General features: G+C 39.9%; 2 protein-coding genes across 9 annotated transcripts; one reads left to right on the forward strand and one right to left on the reverse strand.

Annotated features, from left to right (window-relative positions):
* Positions 1–1,450: 1,450 nt before the first annotated feature.
* On the forward strand, positions 1,451–22,813 carry zfhx2 (zinc finger homeobox 2). 5 transcript variants are annotated; one of them, XM_044338913.1, is made up of 7 exons: positions 1,451–1,820; positions 4,125–4,284; positions 4,401–4,570; positions 11,679–11,837; positions 14,210–14,270; positions 14,705–18,909; positions 19,697–22,813. In XM_044338913.1, the coding sequence occupies exons 1-7, from the start codon at positions 1,539–1,541 to the stop codon at positions 20,132–20,134; spliced, it is 5,475 nt and encodes a 1,824-aa protein (XP_044194848.1). In that variant the 5' UTR covers positions 1,451–1,538; the 3' UTR covers positions 20,135–22,813. The 5 variants fall into 5 exon arrangements, with proteins under 5 accessions (XP_044194848.1, XP_044194850.1, XP_044194849.1 ...); XM_044338915.1 differs by lacking the exons at positions 1,451–1,820; positions 4,125–4,284; positions 4,401–4,570 and adding an exon at positions 9,074–9,402; XM_044338914.1 differs by lacking the exons at positions 1,451–1,820; positions 4,125–4,284; positions 4,401–4,570 and adding an exon at positions 9,795–9,996.
* On the reverse strand, positions 6,338–8,679 carry thtpa (thiamine triphosphatase). Of its 4 annotated transcripts, none has more exons than XM_044338920.1 (4): positions 8,566–8,679; positions 7,496–7,565; positions 6,707–7,204; positions 6,338–6,611 (listed from the first exon to the last, which is right to left on the reverse strand). In XM_044338920.1, exons 2-4 carry the CDS (start codon positions 7,563–7,565, stop codon positions 6,511–6,513), a joined length of 669 nt encoding a protein of 222 aa, XP_044194855.1. In that variant the 5' UTR covers positions 8,566–8,679; the 3' UTR covers positions 6,338–6,510. The 4 variants fall into 4 exon arrangements, with proteins under 4 accessions (XP_044194855.1, XP_044194853.1, XP_044194856.1 ...); XM_044338918.1 differs by having other exon boundaries at positions 6,707–7,207; XM_044338921.1 differs by lacking the exon at positions 8,566–8,679 and adding an exon at positions 8,415–8,507.
* Positions 22,814–23,484: the final 671 nt, after the last annotated feature.

Raw genomic sequence — 23,484 nt, forward strand, 5'->3', positions numbered from 1 at the left:
AAAACAACACTTCACTGTAATAATGGGTGGCTGTAATCAAATAACACAGGCAACTAAATGGCCATCATGACACTTTTGTGTATTGTGTGTGTCTGGGGTTGTACTTGTAGGACAGGGGACCTCTGACGCATCTGTGGCAAGGGGTCCATCATCTCATGACCCGTCCATGCTTGACATATAATTCCATTATGTAGCTCCTATAAAACAATCTCATCAGCCACAGTTCCTCTGAAACGCAGGGTTGGATTACCAGGGCCCCAGGGACATAAGCCACGGGTTCGCTCACTGCGTGTCATTTGGTTTATAGTGATTTCATTAACTGCAAATTTGCTCTCCAAATTTTGGATTACGCACCACTCACTCTGAAGCTCTGACTTGTAGTTTAGTCCAGTTCATATCTTTATTGTGCCATGAGGGGAAATTCTTTTTTGCAGCGGGCAGCACAAAAACACAAAAACCTTAAACATGAACACAATAAGACAACTGAAGACATTAAAAGTACTCACGCGTTTTACATAATTCAGAATAAAGGATGTAAGTTAAAAGCAAAGTTAACAGCAACAAGATTGATAAAGACAAGAGGGGCCTCAAGTCATAATCTAGCAAGAAACTGATTGAGCATATTTTTGTACAAAAGTCTAATAGAAATACAGAAAATCCGGAGGAGGCAATTTACTGGGTTTCAAGGTGACATATAGTGTTGTCATGTGTTGTCTGCAGTGTGCACTTAAAGGGTATTTGGAGGTGAGGGCTTACTTAAACAATACACAGAGAGCTGGACAAACAGGGGATTTATAGGGGCCCAAAAGCTAATTTTTGCCCCTGAGACCCTACAGAAGATATACTCCAGCCTTGTTGACATGGATCTTCCTTGTGGAAAACCCTCCCATGATTATATAATTAAATAATTCACTAACAAAAACAAAAAAAAACAAAAAAAAAAGAAAAATCTGCTACCTAAACATGTAATTGCCTGGACTTTGAAAATAACTATGAAAACAGTAGTCACTCTGTATTTTTGAAATTCCATGTCATGCATAGAAAGAACACATATACCTTAGATTGAAACACTTTATAACCTGATTGTGTGTTCTCTGTAAAATGATCTGACACCAGATCCAATCATACAACACAGAAACATCTCTATCCGATAGGATGCCAACACTTACAGGTCACATTTAAAATTCTTCAAATCAGCACTTTACATGTTTATTACAATAATTGCATAATATTGATGGATGGTGGCTCCTAACACCAGCATATAGCTCACCACATACTTATAAACCTATACTGTTGCTGGGGGAGGGGCTCCTCTAGAAATAAGTTATGTCCACATGGCACTGCATATATTTGTGACATCACAAAGCTTGAAGCCAATCATGACTGAAAATGCAAACACTGTACATGCATATTACACAAGTACCAATGTGGAAATGTGAAACTTCCAGCACACAGTAAACAGTAAAGGTACTTTGGGGGAAAGCAGTTCGAGTGGAGCTTTTGGTGTGGTGGTTATAATCTCTGAAACAACTGTAAATATGACAGACTGTGCTGTTTTGGGATGCAGACCAGATCCGAGAGCTTCCATTCACTATTTACCAAAGAACCCTGTGCTGAAACAGAAATGGCTGGATTTTATTTACAGACACCGCTTGAGCAGACCGTCAAATCCTGTGGGAATCCGCATCTGCGGCTCACATTTTACTAACGACTGTTTCGTGAATTTCTTTCAAAGGTCGATGGGTTTTGCCAAGAAGTTGATTCTGAAAGCTGACGCAGTGCCATCCATTTATCCAGGGTACCCAACATGGTTTCAGCATGTGAGTATATGCTTTACTGGCCGAAAGTTTGAAACAAATATTTTCCTCCGTGCAACACTGTCTGAGGTGGGGTGGCTTTCCAAAGTGTTCGCTAATAGCAGCTAGCTGCCTGGTGAAGTCTAAATACTGTGTGTTTAACCGCTCGTTACACAGCTTAGCGAACATATAAGCAATCAAACGTTCGTCTCTTGTGATTTAAATGAGAATACTTTTGATGCAATGACTTGCTTGTGTCACGTCCCTGTTTAGAAGCGAGCTGTGGATGTGGAGAGGGTTGTGGCTGTATGTTTTGGAACGGTTTCTGCAGCAGACGCGTAGTACGTGGCTGTGACGCAAGCGCGTTGGTAGTGACGTGATACGTATTGATTAGGACGCTTCTGTAACAAGGCTGTATTTGTTTGGAATAATCTGTATATTGGTATCATGGATGTATTACATGAGCTCTTATAATCCATCCATGATTGGTGTAGACTGGAAAAACATGGCTATTACCCAGGATTTTTTGTTTCAAAAAAGGTGCGCATGTGTTATCCAGTTAATTCAGTTATTGTAAAATATAGGCTAAATATCGACCCTCTTTCTGTCAGATGAAACGACAACTTTTTTTGGGGGGGGGACTGTACCTTTAGTCAGACTTGTTGGTATGACCTTAAATTTTTTTTAAACAGAAAATTTTATACTCAAATCAAACTCAAAAAATTTATTTAATTTAATTTTTTTTGCTGATTAAATGCCTGTCAATAAAATGTATGTTATCAATCTTATTTCTTTGTAAGCCAAATTCCATATACACGCCAGCAAATTTGCAAAACAGAAACCCAACCTTCTCCCAACCTACTCTTCATTTCCTACTTAAAATCCTACCTGGACACACTAAAATACTGCACAAACTCTAAAGCTGTGAAAGCTAGAGCCTTATCTAATGAATATGATTTGTAATTAATTTAAATTAATTTTTCTTATGTTTGCTTTTTATTTTTATTTCTTTGTAAATGTAATATGATCTGTCCACTACCTCAAGCATACTTTACATTGCCTTGTTACTGTTGTAAGTTCCATTGTGTAAATTAGATTTAAAAAAGAAAACAAAACAGTAACAAGGAAGTGCTCCTAAATAAAAAATGTAGTAATAAACAAATCCAGAAAACTCTTGTAGAGAATAATATTCCCCCAAATCCAAATGTCCGGGTCTTCTATCTATGGTGACTTAAATTGGTAAAAGGCTGATGGATTTTAAAATGAAAGAAGTTTCATTTAAAATTTTACACAGAGTTTAGCATGTAATGGATCATGTTCTGGAAAGGTTTAAACTGAATATTAATTATTCTAGTGATGGTCCAAACAAAGAAACAAATTTTCACTTATTTTTTCCATTGTATGTATTCTAAAATAGGAATTTATGATTGATACACAAAACTCTCTATCTAGAAAAACAGGTCAGATGGTCATGCTTTATGATAGTGGTATTTTAAGTTATTTTGAAAATAACGCAGGAGACAAAAATGTTAACTTTTTAATACAACTGTTTATAACTTTTGGCAAATTCTATATACATAAAATGAAATGGATCAATGAAAAAAAAACAAATTTGACCTAATTTCTAATTGATATTAAGCTCTGTTACTTTTCTCCTGTCAAGCTGAAAAACAGAAAAGCAACAAAGACACAAACAATATTTGAAACATATACAATTATCCACTAATGTTACTTACTTACTTACTTACTTACTTAATTAATTAATTAATTAATTAATGTCATTAATTTGTACCCTTTTATTTATGTATTTATTTTTCCCTCCTCCTGTGTATTATTCTGCTTTCATTGAATTTAAAAAGTTTCTTGCATAATCCCTCTACCAAATGTTTTTTTTTTGTCATAACTGAACTTCCCTGCACTTTGTTTCCTCTTTTTTCTTCTTTAAACTTGTTGCCAATAAAGTTGAAAAAAAAAAAAAACAAGGCTGCGTTGAACCCTGAAACTCACATACAAAATTGGGCTCACTTATCCTTGTCTGCATAATAGATCCTTTAGGTCTGGCATTATACACATCAAGCATACAGATCTGCTCACTTTTTTTTTATTTATTTTTTTTAAAATACTTTTAAAATTCAAAGTAAACCATGTTGTACAAGTTAGCCAGTAACAGTTTTCTGTGAAGGCTGCACTGAAGTATGCTTCCACAGCCATGCTATGTCTGTGCAAAAGTGGGTGAAAAAGGACAAAAGGTTAAAATGTCTTCAGTGTAACATCTATATTTACTATAAATGTAACTACATTATTGTTTTGTCTTTGTCTTTAATGAAGGGGGCAGCTGCATTATGTTTACAAAGAGCAGATGTGGCCTGTCAGTGCAACTCAGTGGTCGTGCATGAAATTGGCCTCCAGTGCAATCTTCCTGTGATCAGGACGAGGACTGTGGGGACCCAGCTGTCAGACCGGAGACTGATATACAGGAGAAAGCTGGGTGTGTGTCTCTCTAATGAATGATGCTTGCTCTGCTTTTGAATATGCTTACAAACATCCCACAATATTCAGTGGAATATAATGAGTTAATGTGTTCAACGTGTGTGTCTATCACAGGTGTCCAGATTAAGCTACTCACAGCAGGTGCTGCCGTTGGTACAGAAGAAACTACACTAGCAGAACAATATGTTGGAGGTTTGATTTCAACCTATGAGAGACCTCCTCCATCTCCTCCGCCTGATTGGTCACAGCCTGAAATTGAAGATGACGATCAATGCGTGACTGTGGTAACTCATCTTTTGTTACAAGTCTGTCTCTCTCCCTCTCTCTCTCATGGAAGAATCAAGTAGTGTTGTCGCCACAATAGTCCAGGAATGGATGAGCGTGAGCATTTCAATGCACTTCTTTTAGAGACGATGAAGTTTTGCTCTTGTTAATCAATATACATCATGGGATAGTCATTAAGCAGACACCGCATTGCTTTTTGTCTACTCCACTGAATTACTAAGAGGAATTACTTTCTTTAATCAAGTTGCTTTGGTTAACCAAAGTGACGTTTATGGCACAGCTACTTCTGTAATGTTCATCTCCTTAGTCTTGGGCCATCACTGTAATTTCACAGATCTTGCTCTCTTTATAATTATGGTTAAGTGTCATGATTAAGTTTTTCATTTAAATGAAAAGAAGACTTTTTTCTTTATTTTTATTTTTAACATAACAAGATACTGCAGGAATTATTTTTTCTCATGGTAGGGGCTGTGTTGATACTTTTGTTAACCAAAGCGGCTCTGTAGGACAGAGAACTTTTGTTGTGAGTTGCAGAGTAGACTAAATTCTTCAGTGTCTGCATTATAATTACAATTTCATGTATGTTGCTTAACAAGAGCGTGCTGCCAAAAAAGACACCATTTAATTTACTACTTCTGTAGTATACCACTGGCAACACTGCTTTTAACTTGTCTCATTATAATGAGAAAATTATTGTTATTGTAAAAAAGTTTTGCCAACTTAATAAGATTATTTCCTCATTATAACTCGATGCCTTGTCATGATAACACGGCACATTTCTTGTTATAGCAAAAAGGAAATAATTTGAATTTTTTGGTAACAATGGCAGTTCTGCACTGCTGTATTTAAGGGTGTGAGTGAAATTTTGGTCTTGTCTAGAAATATGCATGGAATTGCTATAAGCATGCAGGCGCTGTGAAGGAGTTTGTCAACGTTGTTGCTCTATAGGAGAGAGATTACACTGGGATAGAGCCACTTCATATATATTTATATATATATATATAAGTTATCATAATCAATCATTTTTCAATGAACATTCCCCAGTGTCAGCCTCTCAAATGTGAGAATTTGCTGCTTTTCTTTATCTGGTCATGTGATAAGTAATAGCTTTACCCTTTTCTGACATTTTATAGACTACAATTTATTGAATAAATTAATTGCAAGTTGCAGCCCTAAAAATATAAACATGTTACAGGTGAAGTAACTTCCAACTTCCAAAGCGTTGGAAATTAGTCTTATGATTAGGTTATTCAGAGGTAGATGCCATGGTATGTAAGAAAGCTGCCAGGTTTCATCATTACTCATTGCATGAGTATTCATTGTTATTCTGACACTGTCCATGTTACAGCCAAAAAATATATAACTGTAGGAACACAAAATGTCTAGTTAGATTACAACAGCATGAAAAACGTTACGTTTCAAACTCAAATGTCTTGTGATTCAGGCTCAGTTTGAGTTGTGCACATGCATAAAGTCTTACTTACCCCTCAAAGTCATCTTGATATCATAAGATTTTGCATTTTCTAAGATGTGATAATTCTTTAGCCTACTTTTGGGGGAAAAAAACCCAAAACAATACAGCCAAAAAACTGCTGTAACTTGTTGCTCTAGTGGTAATTCAATAAATATAAACTAGCCCTGTAACACTATTACAGGGCTTTTCTGATTCAGTGGAAAAACTACAGTATTTCCAAGTTGATCTCTGTTGTGCAGCCTTACTATTAGTGTGGTAAGGACATCTACAGATCACACGATCCACAAGTGAGGACAGTTAAACATTTATCTCTGTTCAGCATTAAGACTCTTTAAAATTGCACACAATTGTTTTCTTTCAATAAAATTAATTAAGCTTTTGTAATAAATAATACCGCAGTTTTACAGATATGATTATGTACATGTCAAAAACCATTAATCTGTCACAGATAGAGTATTGTATCTTTTACAAAACATGTTCACTCAGTAGTTTTTCATAGTGCTCTGGGCGATTTCTTTTAAGGTAAATATTCATTTTTCCCTCAACTCGTTGATGTCCAGTCAGACCTGTGAAGAAGAAGTAAAAAAGCAGGTCACAGAACTGCCAACTGATATCCTACTTGATGAATAGAAAACATGATATTGAATGTATTAAAGCTCACCCAGCTTCTGAGCTGTTCTTTCAATCTTCTCCAGGGCAGACTGCTCATCTCCTCCCTCTGGTACGAGGACCTCTATCTCTCCCACATGGTAGCCAAAGTCAGCTTGGTCTAGATCTATCTGCACCCCCTCCTCCTCTAAAGTGAATGACCGCCGCACTGTTGTAAACTCTGCAAAGCAGACCAGATTCATTTTACTCAGCCAAGACTCATCCTCCTGTGATGAGATTTTCTCTGCTGTTTCACTGTCCGTGTCCTCTTTGATGACCTCTTTCACTCTCTGCTGAATATCGGGCAGATTGGTTATCTCCTTGTAGCGGGTACACAGCGCAGCCGCTTTAGATTGTTCCCCACTTGTCTCCTCTGTTCTGTTGACTGTTGTTGTCGGGCACTTGAGCTCCCAGCATCCTTTACGTTTACGCAGCCACATGTCTTTCAAAGTGAGGTCAAACACTGGCGTGTCAAAGTACTGGTCATGAAACTGCCGTTGACCATCACACACTGCTGAGAATAAGAAGTGGGAGGAAGAGAGAAAGATGATAAAAAGAGCAACTTTCACATAAAAATGACTTTCAGCTCAGATATCCTAATGAGGCTGATAAAAATAATTAAGCGTCATTATTAACAAGAGACAGATGGCCAGTGTCACCACAGTTACAGAGCAGTTAGTGTCATTAAATGTTTGAAAAGCGTTTCAGTGACCATTTGTAAGTCAGCGTGGATCACAGCATCAGCTAAATGCTTCAATTCTAAATTTACCCATGCGTAAATAGAGACAGAATGAACACGTACCCCCCATCTCCTCCAGTGTTTTCAGAGTGTCAGCGCTGCATAAAAACTTTCTCTCCACTTCCACACTCATCTGAAATGACACAGTCAGATCAACACCATCAATACTTAATGACTACAAATACACTGTGATTCACCTACAACCTACTTTAAGACTGATAGAAATAATTATGGTAAGTAACCTAATCAGCTGATGTAATTTTTAGCCATATAATGATTTTTTTTCCACATTTATTCAGCACTTTCCAAAATTACAAACTGCCTCAACATATATTTAAACCATCTAGGATTTGATGTGGTTCATTTTTACTGCAATAATTGTTTTTTAATAGCTGTATTTTCAATCCCTTATATTATTTTAATATTACTTATTATTACTAATTATTACTTAAAATGTTTCTTTTTTTCTAGACTGTGTCTATTCTAGATATCTATTTTATTTTTACCTAATGATAGAAATTAACTAAAGTACAATACCCAAGCAGCTCTATACTTTTGCACAGTTTTAAGTTACTGTATTTTACTTGAGCACTTCAACTTTGTGCTTTGTAGTTTTCTACATAACAATTTAGAGTGAATTAGAACAATTAGAACATTTAACAGCTTCAGTTACTTTGTAGGTGAATATATCTTATAAAATCTAATGTATCAAATGAAACATTTTTACCTTTGATGCTTAAGTACATTATGCTCAGAATACTTTTACCTTTTTAAACACTTTTACCAAAGTAAAATATCAAAATACTTCCTCCACCATATTGCATTTAACTTAGCCTGTATCTTCTCCGGGTTAAGTTTTGATCTTGTGGTGCTTGGTTTTTATTGTTATTTTTTATAAACAGTCTGTCAATGCTGATGGATTGTTATTACTGTATTTAACTATATTACAGTACAGTAACGTTAGTTGCTGCTGCTGTCGCACCTGTCTTACTGTTAACGGTCAAAGAGTCGAGTCATTCAGTGAAACTGCTGCTGCTGCAGATCATGCATGAACTACAATTGGAAAAACACCAAAATGAAGCGCAGAGCGTTTAAAACACACCATGCACGTATAAAACCGCACCCTCACACACCTTCCAAAGTCACGTCCTTAAATCCAGACAAATCGGCATGAAAGATTGAGCGGCAGAGCAATCCGAGCAGCTCCTACACGTCAGCAAAGTTCATTTTGCACAGGCGCAATTAAAGACACCTATTAGGGTATTCAGGGACATCACATCCTGTCCCAGTAACGCAGGGGCATACAGATGGTGCAGTTTTTAATCCCCCCCTCTGCTGCATAAATATTTATTCCACATACTCGACTGTTGATGTGCGCCACACCTATCATTTGATTGAGAACAGGACATATAAATCAGGCGGATGGTGCTGAGTGAAGCCTCTTGCGGTCACATCTCTATTATTCATCATTAATTAACTCGTCACACTCGATCCAAGTTGGCAGAATGGGGACTCGTTTATTTATTCACCTTTAATGTAAGAATGAGGAAGGATTTGGCTATTAGGAAGGATTCCGATCAATCTAATCATCGACATACTTTTTTTCTTTTTCTTTTAAAGAAAATGATCTATGAAGCATTTATCTCTTGTCTTATCTATATTGCTCAATAAGTAATCGGCGCTCCAGCAGACATTAATAATCTCTAATATCTGCGGGGTTACATAAGGGATTTGATAGCCGTGTCTGTCCCTTCTGAATGTCAGCAATCAGCCTTGGGGGGAGCTGTGGTCTGTTTACTAGAGGGAAGAGGGGAAGGAGAGAGGGATAGGGCGAATGAAGGGAGGGGGAGAACCGGAGAGAGAGAGAGGGAGAGAGAGGGAGAGGGAGGGCAGGCAAGAAAACTTTTCACTTCTGAGGAGCCACAGAGGAAGCGTGTGTGTGTGTGCGTGCTGGAGCGGCGACCATGCAGGTAAAAAACGCATTAGCTAATTGCTCCGAACTTAATTAAACGACAGTCGCGAATTAATTGTGCTGATTTGAGCGTGGTGGGGGGGGAGAGGAGAGTGGCCTGCGACTGATAGAGGATCGAGCAAAACGACGGATTGTGCCCCATACTAATCCGATCCCTTATAGAAATCCAGCATTAAATCCCAAACTTTTTTCCTGCCTCTCGTCTCTCTTTCGCCTGCTCTCCTTTACCTCACACACCACCCCCCATCGTCGAGGCGACCGCGGCGCACGTACTCGCCGCTTTTGCGCTTAATTCTTTCGCCAATTACGGCGTGAAGCAGTTAAAAATGAGAGTTTAAATGGCCATGTGTTGCACCGTAAGTGTTAAAGGTATGGATTTGAGCGCTAGGACGCGTCAAAACGGGGTCTGCTGGGCGGCGAGGGAGGAGAAGGAGGAGGAGGGGTGCGAGTGTTTTCCAACACATCTGTAAACGGAGCCCACGTTCATTAATTAAATGGCTTTACTCCGGCTAGGCCTCAATTTGCGCTGTTGAGCAGCAGGCGGCGGGCGGTGCAACACTAGATGCCCGATTGGCAGCCCACAATCACAGGGGTAAGGAAACAACTCGAGGCCGAGGTCTTTTGATCTGAAGCCTAGGGAGTGTATTTTCTCTCCTGGGTGAACTCAGTCGGTGTTTTGAAGCTGCAGTTCCCACCTGGAGCAGGCAGAGTTTGTAGGGGAACGGAGACTAGCCAGTTGGAGACAGTTTGAGGAGCGGTTAATTATCTCTGCTTGCTAACAGGCTAGCTAGCAAAGTGACACGACTGTTAATGGCTTTACCCCCTTTTTGGTTTGTTAATGTAACGACCGTCCAGCCTTAACCGTCCGACTACTCTGTCTTTTGCAGTTTCGGAGAAGTGTCTGGTTATCTCTGCTGAATTATTTCCAGTAAACTAACAGCTAACCAGCATTTCCAGAGACACCACTGTAATGCGACGGTACAGGGGGGCTCCTCAACCTAGCTTGCGAGCTAATTGATTCATCTCTGGTCGGCATAGCTAATTAGACTGCTCATTAATTAGCCAACTATAAGCAGAGATACGTCAGTCTAGTTATATCTTGGGGTTTAATTATGAACCTCGTGGTGAGCAGCTTTTAAACACGATATACTCTGCAGATATAGACTTGTTGTCGAAACATTATCTGGTCATATAACCCCGCTAGCTTGCTAATTGGCATGACGAGGAAGTGAGGACTGGAGCTGTGTAGGTATTTCTCCTCATGGGCATGTATTTGCTGTCTTGGTTGCCTCATGAATCATGAATGCTTCAAGAAAAATACATCGAAGCTGTGTGCTAAAATCTAAACTAATGGTCTGATTGGACTTCCTTAAAACTGCATGGGAATAACAGTTATTTCATCATATGTGTCGAGCTAATGCAGTATGACCACAGATCATATTTAATACATTAGCCACATGTTTTTTGCGTTGGTCAAAACTGGGGGGAATTAGTAGCTCTAGAAACAGTATACTCGTAGATTGTTAGGCAGCACATGTTATGATTTGCATTGTTGTTTTTTTTGTTGTTTTTTTTTTTTTTTTTTTTTTTTGGAGTGTTACTCTTGAATATTCTGCATTTTAATATATGGTATCTTCACATGTAATATCAGGGCAGGTTGTTGAAAGCTAAATGGGTTGCAAAGAGGTAAGAAATAATCTTTTATCTGGAAGAACCCATTTGGAGTTTACAACAGTGCCATATAGAACCTGCTTGAAAGCATTAGGTGACTACTTCCTTTTACATTTCAAAGGTGCCATTTAAATAATTGCATCATTGTGCAATTTGGTACAGCCATTGCAGGCAAAATAGTTGTGAACCTCCCTACAAAACATGGATAATGTTGAAAAAGAAGTCAGAAATGCAACTTCAAAGACCTGTAAGAAGGTGATACAGATCTAGGGTCAGTTTTACCGTTAAAGGATGTGACCTGCCTATTGTAGTGGGCATATATTTGGCTTGTGATTGTGAGTTCAGATTGTTAAACACAACACTGCATGATGGATACAGGTCTACTGTAAGATGCATAAACAATAACTAATTATATAATTTTATCTCAGTGGATTGTAGCTCACCTCTTTATCTCATATTGCATTCCTTCCCAAAAATGTTATTTTTTTCCCCCTTTCTCCTGTCTGTGAAATTCTTTTTACAGCATTTACGATAAATATAAACAGCACCAGAAATGTTGTTAGTGAGTAGGATTCTCTAACAGCCTTTTTTTTTTTCTTTTAGGAGGAGTCTGGAGAGAAGGTGAGCAGTGAAAGCAATGGAGCAGCAGAGTGGCTGTGCCCCCTGTGCCAAAAAGGGCAACCAGACAGATCCTCCCTGTCTCTACATCTCACTGAGCAACACAGCGTACTTCCAACTTGTGTCGACAGACTGCTGGACATTGTAAGTATGGCTGTGCAATATAGACAAAACATATCATAAGATTGTCAGGGTTGTAATCTGTGTCTGTGTTCACATGGGGTTTTTTATTCCTCCACACTGGTTCTACTCCCTGAAGGGTAAAACCTGTTTACTTTGATACATAAATTATGTGCATCATATCTGATTAGCCCACTTGTTGCTGGCTGATATACAGCGTTTGGGCAGAATAACACCCTATAACGCAAAGCTTTAGCCCTGAGGTAAATACTAGTTTGGTGTAGTTTATTAAGTTTGTTTATTTATTTATTGCATTAGACTCTCTGAGATGCTGACTCAACTTTATTGCCCTCCATTTTTGAAGCAGTAAAGTTGCAAAAGGCTTGAGAGTTGATGCCTGACCTACTGGGGTATTGGTAACAAATACTGCAAAATGATGTGATGTGGCAAGTAGAGAAGTAAAAAAAAAACATGATAACAGATGATAAAATGGAGGTAAACTGCTTCAGCAAAGAGGAAAAGTAGCCACAGGTAGGCTTGGAGCAACATTTCATGTCTTAAAACTTTAAACAAACACATTTCACCAAATCAGTATTTACTGCTGGGCTGCTGTACACTGGGAAGTTCTATTAGCAAAACAACAACTTGGTAAAAGTTAATATTCTTCTACATTCCTTCATGTTATAACGAGGTAATAACACGTAGTGACTCATGTAGTGACTCATGTAGTTATTTAACTGTTATTCAGCTGAACCTAGGAGTGTGCAGTATGATATTAGAGTGTGAACGATTAAAATATCTCCACGATTTGCCTTTACAGACAGATCATTAGTATTGTGCTTCAGTGCACATTGTATCAGTTCAGCTCTGTGATGTCTGCTAGCAGGAGGCTAACGGGTAACAGCACCAACATGGCAAGCGCCTTGTGCCATACCTCAAATCTAATAGAGAAAATGACCTCCAGCGACAAGGATTTCAGGGCAAAAATGAGCTCACAGCAGAGCAAACTATCTGCACGGTTCACATCAGGAGCCCAAACTGTTTTTTTTGTTTGTTTGTTTTGTTTTTTTTCTAATGATAAATGCTGAGCATTGTCATGTTGCCAGCTCACCAGTTAGCTCACAGATTTGATGCTTGCTAGCGTGTTTGTGAAATCTACAGCAGTTTCAATGTCCTGCTAGGAGGCTAACCTACTGCACATCAAGTTAAACTGACAGCTGGGCTGCAGGTAAATGCCACTGTTTAGCGATTAGCTCGCCTGCTAACCAGTAGCACTAACTTCTGTCATGCTGCAAGCTAGCGTGATGTCAGCTCAGGTGTACTGTGCTGGTGCCTTTTTTTAATGGTGCACATCCTGCTAGTTATTCGGGACAACACACTAACGCTTCTACACAATATTGTCTGTTTGCTTTTCAGCTGTGAAATTAGTTTGGTTGTACTGTTAGTTTGGTTTCTCACTGCAATATCCATTTTAAACAAGGCCAAATAGACTGTAATTACTTTTTAATGCAGCTTTGCACACCTACTCTAATTTATTTATGGAATTGTTTGTGTTTTAAAGTAGTTTTATGTGGGTCTTTCATGGGTGTATGTTTTTATGTTGTTTGTGAGCCCCTAAACTAAGACAAATTTTTATCATGTGATAGAAAAAGTTCTTTGAATCTTGATTACTGTTCAATAGCATGCGAAATAGTCCACCACCAACATAAAAAAGAATCGTGATAAGATCATGGATCATGATCGTGCTTGAAGAAATCATGATATAATATTTTTGCCATATCGCCCACCCCTAATAATCTTTAATAAAATTCTTATTCTTATTCCACAGATCCTCAGCATAACAAAATAAATATTGTATGACATATTTGAACAACTAGAGAAAATATACACATAACTTATTTCTGCATTCTGGATTTATTTCTTGGTAGTTTGTTGTTTGAGCTGTAAATTGGACTCTGGTGGATGGTTGTTTCTACTTTTAACAGTTTGCACTTTGGTGTTCATTATATTGATATGAGTTTGAATATTTCATTGTTTGGATTAACCAGTCTGAAAGTATTTACTGAGTAGTTATCAATTAAGAGAGTAAGCACTTAACTGAACACACTATTTGTAGTAGGTCTATAACAATTTACTATGTAAAGTGTAAAGAAACAGAGGGAATTTTATTGGTGGGTAAACTGATGAAATACAGCTACATTTGTGCCTTTAGGGTAATTTGCAAATTAGAGGCTAGCTAGGCTTGCTATGTGTAATATAACCACACATCAATGAGTCACGCCCAAATGTTGTCAAAAGCTACATAGCATTCAGTTCATCTGAAAGGCGCTGTTGCAGAGTTAAGTTTTCTCTGGGAATTTTGCTGACTTCTCTCTCCATTGACTTTCTTTTAACAGGCTGTTCTAAAACAGAGTGCCAGTGGAGCGAAAGAGGACAAAGGTGCTCTAAAGTCTTCAGGTCAGTGTGAAAAAGACTGTTCTTTTCATCCACTTGTTATTATTCAAGTGATAAAAGATAGAAAATCACCAAATTGAAAACTAATAACATACTGTACATGCCTTTCATTGTTCTTCTTGTAACATTGATTTGATGTATAATTACTTATTTGCTTTTAGTTAGATAAGCCTGAAATACGTTAAGAATGAATTTATATTATAATGTGGATTTTTTTTTTTTTAGGCAATGACATGGTGTTAAGCATATTTTAAAACTCCATAAAGGAATAATACTTTGGCAGTGGAAAATTGCCCTAATACAGGTTGGGAGGGTGCAGATGGGCAAAAAGGTTGATATGGGCACTGGTACAAAATTCAGTATGCAAATGTGTATCACTGTTGACAAGTACCCCATTTACCGTAACATAAATGTTGAATGTATATCTGTTTTTTCAGATGCTGTATTGTCACAACTGAAGCCCGCTGAAGACGTCAGTTCAGACCCCTGCCAATCTAGTGAGAGTTCAGACGCTACCCAGACGCTCGGAGACAAAGAGATGGAGGAAGAGAGAATAAAGGAACAGGAGGGAGGTGAAGCTGAGCCACAGCCAGAAGAGGAGGGAAATCAACTCACAGGAGCCAAACAGCAAAATACAGCTGAAAATACAGAAATCCCAGACGCTAGTGAAAAGTCAGTTGGTAAAAATGGTGTGCCAGCTGCAAATAACACCCGGTCGTTCAAATGCAATGCTTGCCTGGAAACCTTTCCCAGCAGAACTGCCTTGAGCGTTCATTACAACTCTGCATCCCACATTCAGAGGATGACAACAGGCTCTGCAAAACAAGGTGGGGAAAGTGATCCCCAAACTCCTTCAGTACCTGTCCTGTCTCGGCCATATATATCAAACAAACCCTACCAGTGTGCTATTTGTCGAGTCTCTTACAATCATGCCATCACCCTTGAGAGCCATATGAAATCCGTCTTGCACCAGACCCGCAGCAGAAATGCTGGCATTGTTGCAAATGCTGCAAACAGTGCAGTGGCCACTGGTGGTTTGGGAGGCAGTGTCACCAGTGCTTCAAACACTATAGTGAGCACATCTGGAAATGGAACCAGCCAGTTAGTTACCACCACCAACTGTGCAGCTCCTGGAACTTTGATGGTGACTACTACAAAAGATGGAGAGCAGATCCAAACAACACAAGTCGCTCCCTCCCTCCTCACCTCCCCTGTGGCCTCAGCTCAGGCAGTTTCAGCCTTTCTCACCCTCCTTACATCTAGTCCCAACACACTCTCACACTCCCTCCTCCCCTCCTTGTTTGCAGCTGGTGCTGCTCCTGGTGCCGCCGCACCTCAGCTTGTGCCTCAGCCTCAGATGGTCATGCCCTTGATCTTGAATGGGCTCCAAGCCCAAACCCAGCAGCACCCAGAAAACCAGCAAGGCCAGCTCCTTACCCAGTGTGTGCCATTCGTAGGTCTCAGCACAGCCCAGCAAGCCCTCCTAACCCAAAGACTTAACAGCTTACAGAACCAGTGGCCCTCTGCAGGAATTCCAACAAACATACAGCCCTGTGTGGAAGAGCAAAAACAGAGTATAAACAGTGAGAGAGAACAAGAGAAGCAGGACAGCGATGGGGCAGTTGAAGAGAAGGTCTCAGATCAGGTCAAGGACAAGGTTAAGTGGACTACAGTGAACATTAAAACTGAGAAAGTTGAGGAAGAGGACAGTAGAGAATTTGCACAAGGTCTTAATATAGAAAGCAAAGTGAAGAGTGAGAGTAATGAAGACAATGGAAAGGCACATAGAGATGGCACAACAGATGGAGACAGCTCGTCTAATCAGATGGACCTGGAAGGTGATAAAGCAGTTAGCCTGACTCTCTCCCCAGCGGGCCCAGAGAAGAACCTCCAAAATAACAACCTCTCGCCTTCTGCATCTATGCCCAGCAACTCAAGCCTCAGTCCTTTAAATTTAAACCTTACACTTAGCCCTGATTCTACTCCTCAAAAATCACAATCTGGCACTAGCCCATGTGGTTCTCTTGGCACCCCAAAATCCAGCCCGAGTACAAATGCCTTAACAAACAATCAAACTCGGCCCCATTGTAATACAATGGCATCCATTTATCCAGACCTTCCAGTGCTGTCGGAGTTTCAGTCAGAGGTTCTTTGGGCGTTCTTCGAGTCACGAAGTGAGGCTGATGCTGCAAGTCCTCCCCGTGAGGACTGTGAGGCGCTTGGCAGAGAGGTAGGACTTTCTGAGGAAGAGGTGCGTAGGTGGCTGAGGCAGGCCCGACATGCCAAACAAAGACAGAGGGCAACAGAGTTGCAACACCTGCAAGGCGTGGCAGGATTCACAAGAAATGCTCAAAGTTCTGACAATGACTTTGATGATGAAGAAAGCTCACTGATTATAGCAGAAGGTGAAGATGACGCTGAAGCTTCAGGTAGTCAAGCAATCGATCTGTCTAGTACAAGAGGGAAACGCAGACAGAGAGATTTTGGAAGGGAGGGTCAGGGAGATTCCTGTCTGACCTCTGACTCAGAAAATGAGGTCTACACCTCTGTCATTGTGTCAGATGAGGAAAGTCAGAATGAGTCTTTGAGGGAAGGTCCTGAGAGCCCTGCTAAAGATGAAACACAGCGGGAGGTCCATGGTGACAAGGGGTCAGTTGGAGGAAAGGTCTTGCGCTCCACAACTGTGTTTCTCTCCGATGCGGAGGATGAGTATGAAGATGAGGAGGGAGGAGGGGGTCAGAGGTCCAAGAGAAAAAAGAGAAAGGGGGAGTTTGAGTGTGATGAGGTGGAAGTGAAGAAGGAGAGACAAGACCCAGATGTGGATCTTGAGTTGGAGGCCCAAGGGGATCCTCCAAGTTCACAGTCCCACTCCATGGACCAGATTCCAAGTGGTGCTCTCCACACACTTCCTCTGTCTCTCGCTTCCTTTTCTACTCAATTCCTTAGCCCCTATGTCCTCTCTCTTACTCCATCACTGGTTGGAGATGGGAGCAAAGTACCTGTCTTTCCTAACCCACCAACCATCACACGCTTCTCCAGCTCTCTTCTCTCACAGTCTCTCTCTTCCCACAACCAAACTTCTCACTACTTGTCCAATGGTGGTGACTGTGAGTCTGCTCTGGATCTCAGCATGGGGAAAAACAATTCAAAATCTGCTTCTTCCTCATCATCTCTTGCTGATAAAATTGCAGCACAGAAGGGACAGTTGCTGGATGGGCTTGGCCTAAGGCCCACATCCAAAGGTCTGGTTGTTGTCCAGGTTAAACCTGAATCTGTTACTGCCATGTCCTCTTCCAATACCAGTACGAGTCTGGTCAACTGCAATAACTTGACAAAGTCTAGTATTTACATGAGGGCAAATGCCACACTATTAGAAAGGGAGCGAGAAAAGGAGAAAGAGAAGGAGAGAGAGCAGGAGCAGCAGCAGAGGAAGTCCAAAGGAAAAAGGTATCGGGATATGCGGCGTTCAAGGACCATCATTCAAGCTGAACAACTTGATATACTGTATGGCTGCTATTTCAAAGACCCAAACCCTGGGAAACATGAGTTTGAACAGATTTCAGAATGGGTTCACCTTCCAAAGAAGGTTGTTCAGATTTGGTTCCAGAACATGAGGGCAAGGGAACGCAAGGGTGAAGTCCGATTCATCAGTGACGGGACCCTGGCAGCAGTTGGCAAACCCCTCATCAAATTTACCTGGCCTCTTTCCAAACCAATATTTTCCAACAAGCCTGCTGGAAACAATACTGGATGCATCACAACTACTCCAATTGTGCGCACCCTCATGAAGACAGAGCGAGAGCCTGTAAAGGAGCTGGGAAAACCAGCTGTGGTGAAAAAAATAACCCCAGTTCCTATCAAGCCTAAGGAGTTTGTTTCCTCTACCACAGTCTCTCCTGTGAGCAGCAGTGCCTCTGCAGTGCCAAAGACCAAGCTCGAAACCACCAGCAATGTCACTATGGTCAAAGTTGCACCCAAAGTCAACCCCCCTGTCCTTTTACCACCACCCAAGGATCCCATCCCCATTGCCCCACGACCGTCCCAGAAGCGAAAGCTAGACGACGAGAGCGAGGAGGAAAAGACTGATGAAGAGAAAGACCATGAGAATGAGATGGGTCCGGGACCATGGACCACTAACCGCATGGTGCCCAAGCTGCCCTCAACACCCATCAACAACAGGCCTCCTGCCACAACAGTGGTGTCACAAAAACAGAATGGGCTTAACTACTGGACCCCTAAAGTCCCTATTAAGATCAACACCCTATCAAGAGAACAACTGGCTCTTCCCACACACACGACTCCTCGTACCATCCCCCCTCCTCCCACCCCCAGTATTGCACCAGTCAGCCCGAATACCCCTAGTTCTGCCAAAGTGGCCAGCCCATCTACCCCGGTTGTAGCTAAATCAAGTCCAACAGAAAGCAGCTTTCTGACCCATTCATCCAGCCGCAGGCCACGCACACACTTGTCCTGCCTACAACTGTCCATTCTGCAATCCTGTTATGAGACCTGTGCCCACCCTAATGCCATGGAGTGTGAGGCCATCGGCACTGAGCTCAACCTGCCACTCAAGGTGGTGCAGATCTGGTTCCAAAACACCAGAGCCAAGGAGAAGCGCTGGAGGCTGCAGCAAGAGAAAATGGTAAGTTGGCAAGTAGACTCACATTCTGGTATTTAAATATTTGGTAACTAAATAAAAATTGTTAGAAAGAATAATAAAATTCACAGCAAGATACAAGACACAGACTATGAACCTTATTTTATAGGTATCACATTGTGGCTTTCCCCCTCTAATACATTGTTGAATTATTGCACATCCCTAAATTAACTTTCAGTGGAATCATCGTGGTGAACTTATTGGGTTTCTTACATTTTTGTTTTACACATTTAAAATGTTTTGGATGATGCAGTGTATAGCATTGGAACATACAGTAGTGCATTGGATTAAACATTAATTTGATTTGGTGATTTTTGCATTTGCCATATTGTGGTGTCAATCTCTAACAAATATTTTCATTAATGATGTGATATTGATTTCAGCTATAGTCCCCTACTGTTTTTATTTTCAGACAGCAAAAAAAAGATACTTGAAGATACTGTAGTTGCAGTCAACATACAGCATTTTTAAACATAGTGTCTTTGTAGTACTACAAATAAAGTTTGTATTGATTAGTGTATTGCTTTCGCTTACTTTTGAGTACTTGAAATACTGCCAGAGAACGCATATTTTGCTGTCTTAGTTGTAAAAGTATAATGCAAGTCAAAAGTAGACTTGGTAAAATGTGTTTTATAGGATTTATGTAGAGGGCTTAAATCGACTGGATTAGTCTACAGGTAAAAATAAAAATCAGACTTTAACAGATATGACATTAAACGTATTCCCTCTCCTCCTCTGGTCCTGTCTATCCACTCCACCTCCCCATTCTCAGTCGCCTCTGTCAGGTGGGAAAGTGGACATGAGCTCAGGAAGCTACCTGCAGTACAACGCTCTCAAAGCCAATCGTCCCATCCTGCCCAAACCAGTTCAGCTGACAGTTACTGATCCTCCAGCTTCCCCAATGGCCGGCCAGTCTGTGCCAAAGGAGACCCTGACGGGCCGCTGTGATGCCTGCAACATCTCCTTTGAATCCCGGGCTGCAGCAAGGGCCCATGTCTTCTCTCCACGTCATCTGGCAACCCTGAGAACCACTAACTTTGGCCAGCCGACGACGCTCGTCAACAAGAACGGAACCGGAAATGGGGGACCTGGCAGCGCTGTGCCAAGCTCGCAGGTCTCTCATTCCACTCAAGTAACCAGCTCTGGTGCTGGTTCTGGAGGGGAGATGGTTATTGAGTCGCCTCCACCAACGGCCACCAGCAACAGTTAAAGACTCAGATCAGGATTGGTCTGCACACTGACTATTCTTGGACCCATTTGGGCTCCTCAGATTTTAATAAACAAATTTGAGCACTAATCCTCAAAAGCTAATATTCTTTAGTTTTTGAAGTTGGCTCTCCCTGCATCCTTTGCTCAACCTTCACTGACTCGATATCCGTTAATCTGTAGAGTTCACCTAGAATCCAACAGCAAACTATTTCCAGGCTGCTTCTTACTTAATCAGTTGCTGTCTGATAAGTGATGAACACAACTCAAGTTTCCCTCAATCCTCACACACTTCACCCAAACTTTTTGGTCCTAACCCTGTGGTTATATATTACCTTACTTCATTGACCTTCCTATAATTTGTAAAGGCACTCAACTTGCCATGCTTGAACTGTCCTACCCTAGTGACTAATGCAAAAGCGTTTCTTCTTTGGAAGTGGCCATTTGACAGTGGGCCTAGAAACACTTTTTGGGATGATAACATGAAATACTCACATTAATAACTCCCACTTTGCTCCTGTGGAATTGTTTTTCTTATGCTTACTTTCACTTCTAGGGCAAAGATTGCTTGGATATAAAATGAACGGACTGAACCATTGGGAGAGAAAGAACTGGTATTGACTGTCACCTTTTTATTTGCTACAGAGTGTGATCTGAAGAGTGTTGTGTCTACTCATTTGGGATATAAAAGAGGTACTTAAGAGATAATAGGGCTGTTGAATTGTCCCCATGTACATGTTCATAGTTTTCATGACAATCCAAATAGACAGGGCAAAAAGAGAGTCTGAGGAAAGTAGAATCTTGGCATACCGCACTTTGACACATTTTACATTGTTTGAAAATGTTTTTAAGCATTCTAATGCAAGTGTCTTTTTATGGAAAGATACATCCATGCATGTTGGATGCCTTAATATAAATCGTGTGAAATAAATTGATTTTTTTGCTAGTCTAATGAAACATGCTTTAGGTGTTAGCATAATATTGTGCAAGAAGCAGACCTGGGGATTTAAATGAAGAAGAGCTCTGTTCCAAATTGCTTTTACATCTATTTTTTTGGGGAAAAAAAAAAAAAAACTCTGAATGTCGTATTTTGTTCCTAGAACATAGCAAATCCTGCCTATCAAGTTGTCAGCATTCTTATGGCCAAGGATGTTAATTACCAACAAACTTGCTTTTGCGACAAATCTCTTTTGATCCTGTGGATTTCACTTTCTTCCCCAAATGGTGTATATCTCATTTTGGAATGCAGCTCTTCAAACCTGTCTGGAAAAATAAATGTTTTCACCTACTGTAGGTGTGTTAGAAATATGACAGCCTTAAGAGGAAACACCACCAGGTATATAAATACAAGCCCAGGTGATCCTCATAAAATGTTTGTGAATTAATTTCATCCACATCTAGCACGGAGGCTTAGACCGATTTCGTAAATTTTACGGTTTTCTCTGCCATGAATACTGTGGATAAGACAGGAAAGTTAAGTACTCATTTTATTTACTTCAATATTTATACCAATGACAATAGAAGCAATTAAAAACTGGTGTAACTGATTTTTTTATTTAGGTCAAAAAGCCAAAACTCTAGAAATATCGAGAGACTAGGGCTTAAAATGGGCTGTTTCCTGTCTCCCCCCCTTCCCTGTTTTGTTGAGTTTTGAAACAGAGTTACTAATTCTGGTAATGTATGTGCTGTGAAATGAGATCTAATATCTGGAAACCAAGACAAGGGAGAAAGTTGGGTATTACTAGTATCTGTAAGGGACTAATGAATACTCAAATCTAGGAAGCAAATTGGGAAACATTAAATGTGTTGACTGAGAGCTAATAAGATGGTGCTGTGTTGAAGGACACTTAACATACTAAAGATGTTTTCCTTCAATTTAAGTTGTATATTAATGTTACTATTGATAGTTTTAACAAAATGCAAAACTAAAACATGAACTTTTGTAAAGGAAATATATTAAAATAACTGATATTCCAAAGTAATCCTCCCTTTGCTTTCTGTCATTCAAAAACCAAAAAGCAATCTTGAGGTCGACAGAGAGCAGGAGAGGTGTTCGCAAATGCAAACTGTAAAGGACATCCCACGGCTTGACACTTGCACTAGTCCACAATTTTTGCACAAGCTACAGACATTTCAAATGAACACAGCCATTAACGCAACGTGAAAAGTCACTTGGTGTGGTTTTCGAAACAAGGAGGGTGACAATGTCCGTTCATGAGTTATAATTTGTACTCCTGTTGGAAACTGTATCTTGTGTGTAAAGCAAAGGACTGGAGTGCTTGAACCTCAAGACTGGGATTACACACACGCACACACACACAGACACGGTGTTGCACTGTCCAAACTAGATAGGTTTTTATGGAGATCTGCTTTTTATTCTCTTACGTTTCATTGTCACTTTGATTATCACTATTGTTATAACTGTACTACTACTTATACAATTTATCATTACTACTCATCACTGTTTTGATTATTATGATCCATAATTGTTTTAAATGCCACCTCTCTGCTCTGGTATTCCTATGAATATTGAACAATAATAGTGGCAGTGTTGTTCTGAATTGTTAGATTTTTGATTAAGCTTATTTTTTCCTCCTCACTTGTACCTGCCTTTTTGTGTTTGGTCTCCATTATGCTTTCTTTGATATACAGAAAAAGAAATAAAATCAGTTGAACAACATTACATCTGTCTTAATCGCAGTGGAATTTTGTCACTAAAGTTTAAAGATACTCCTCCAGACATGTTTTAAAATGAATATAAAATACTCTACTTTGAATAATAATTTGTGTCTGATATGGTTTTTCCACAAAAAAGTTAAATGATCTTGTTAATATCCTTAAAATGACATCTGTTCTTTCTCCCTCATTAAAAATTCCAGAATCTATAAATAATGCAAATATATTTCATCTCAAAAATTTAACTGCTTGGCACAAGATGTGTCCTACTTCACTGTGAAGTCCATTCTCAGTGTGTGTGCAATGGAGGCTTCAAGCAGTTGTGGAAAGTAAGTGCATTTACTGTAGTTAAATACAATTTTGAGGTAATTTTACTTTACTGGACTATTTCCATTTGATGCTACTTTATACTTTCACTCCACTACATTTTAGAGTGGAATGTTGTACTTTTACTCCACTACATTTATTTGACAGCTTTAGTTACTTTTTCAGATGAAGATTGGATGTCTTACAAAAAACAGTGTGTAGTTGGTGTCGGATTCCAGATGTCTGAGTTGTTAACAGCTCCACCAAATAGTAATTTTTCTCTCTGAACTTCTCACATGGTTTCATTTCAATACATTTTCAGATGATCCAATATTTCACCAAAAATCAAAAGAAAAGAGAAAAAGTCAGAAA

Source organism: Thunnus albacares, chromosome 21 (assembly GCF_914725855.1).
Source record: "Thunnus albacares chromosome 21, fThuAlb1.1, whole genome shotgun sequence".
NCBI lineage: Eukaryota > Metazoa > Chordata > Actinopteri > Scombriformes > Scombridae > Thunnus > Thunnus albacares.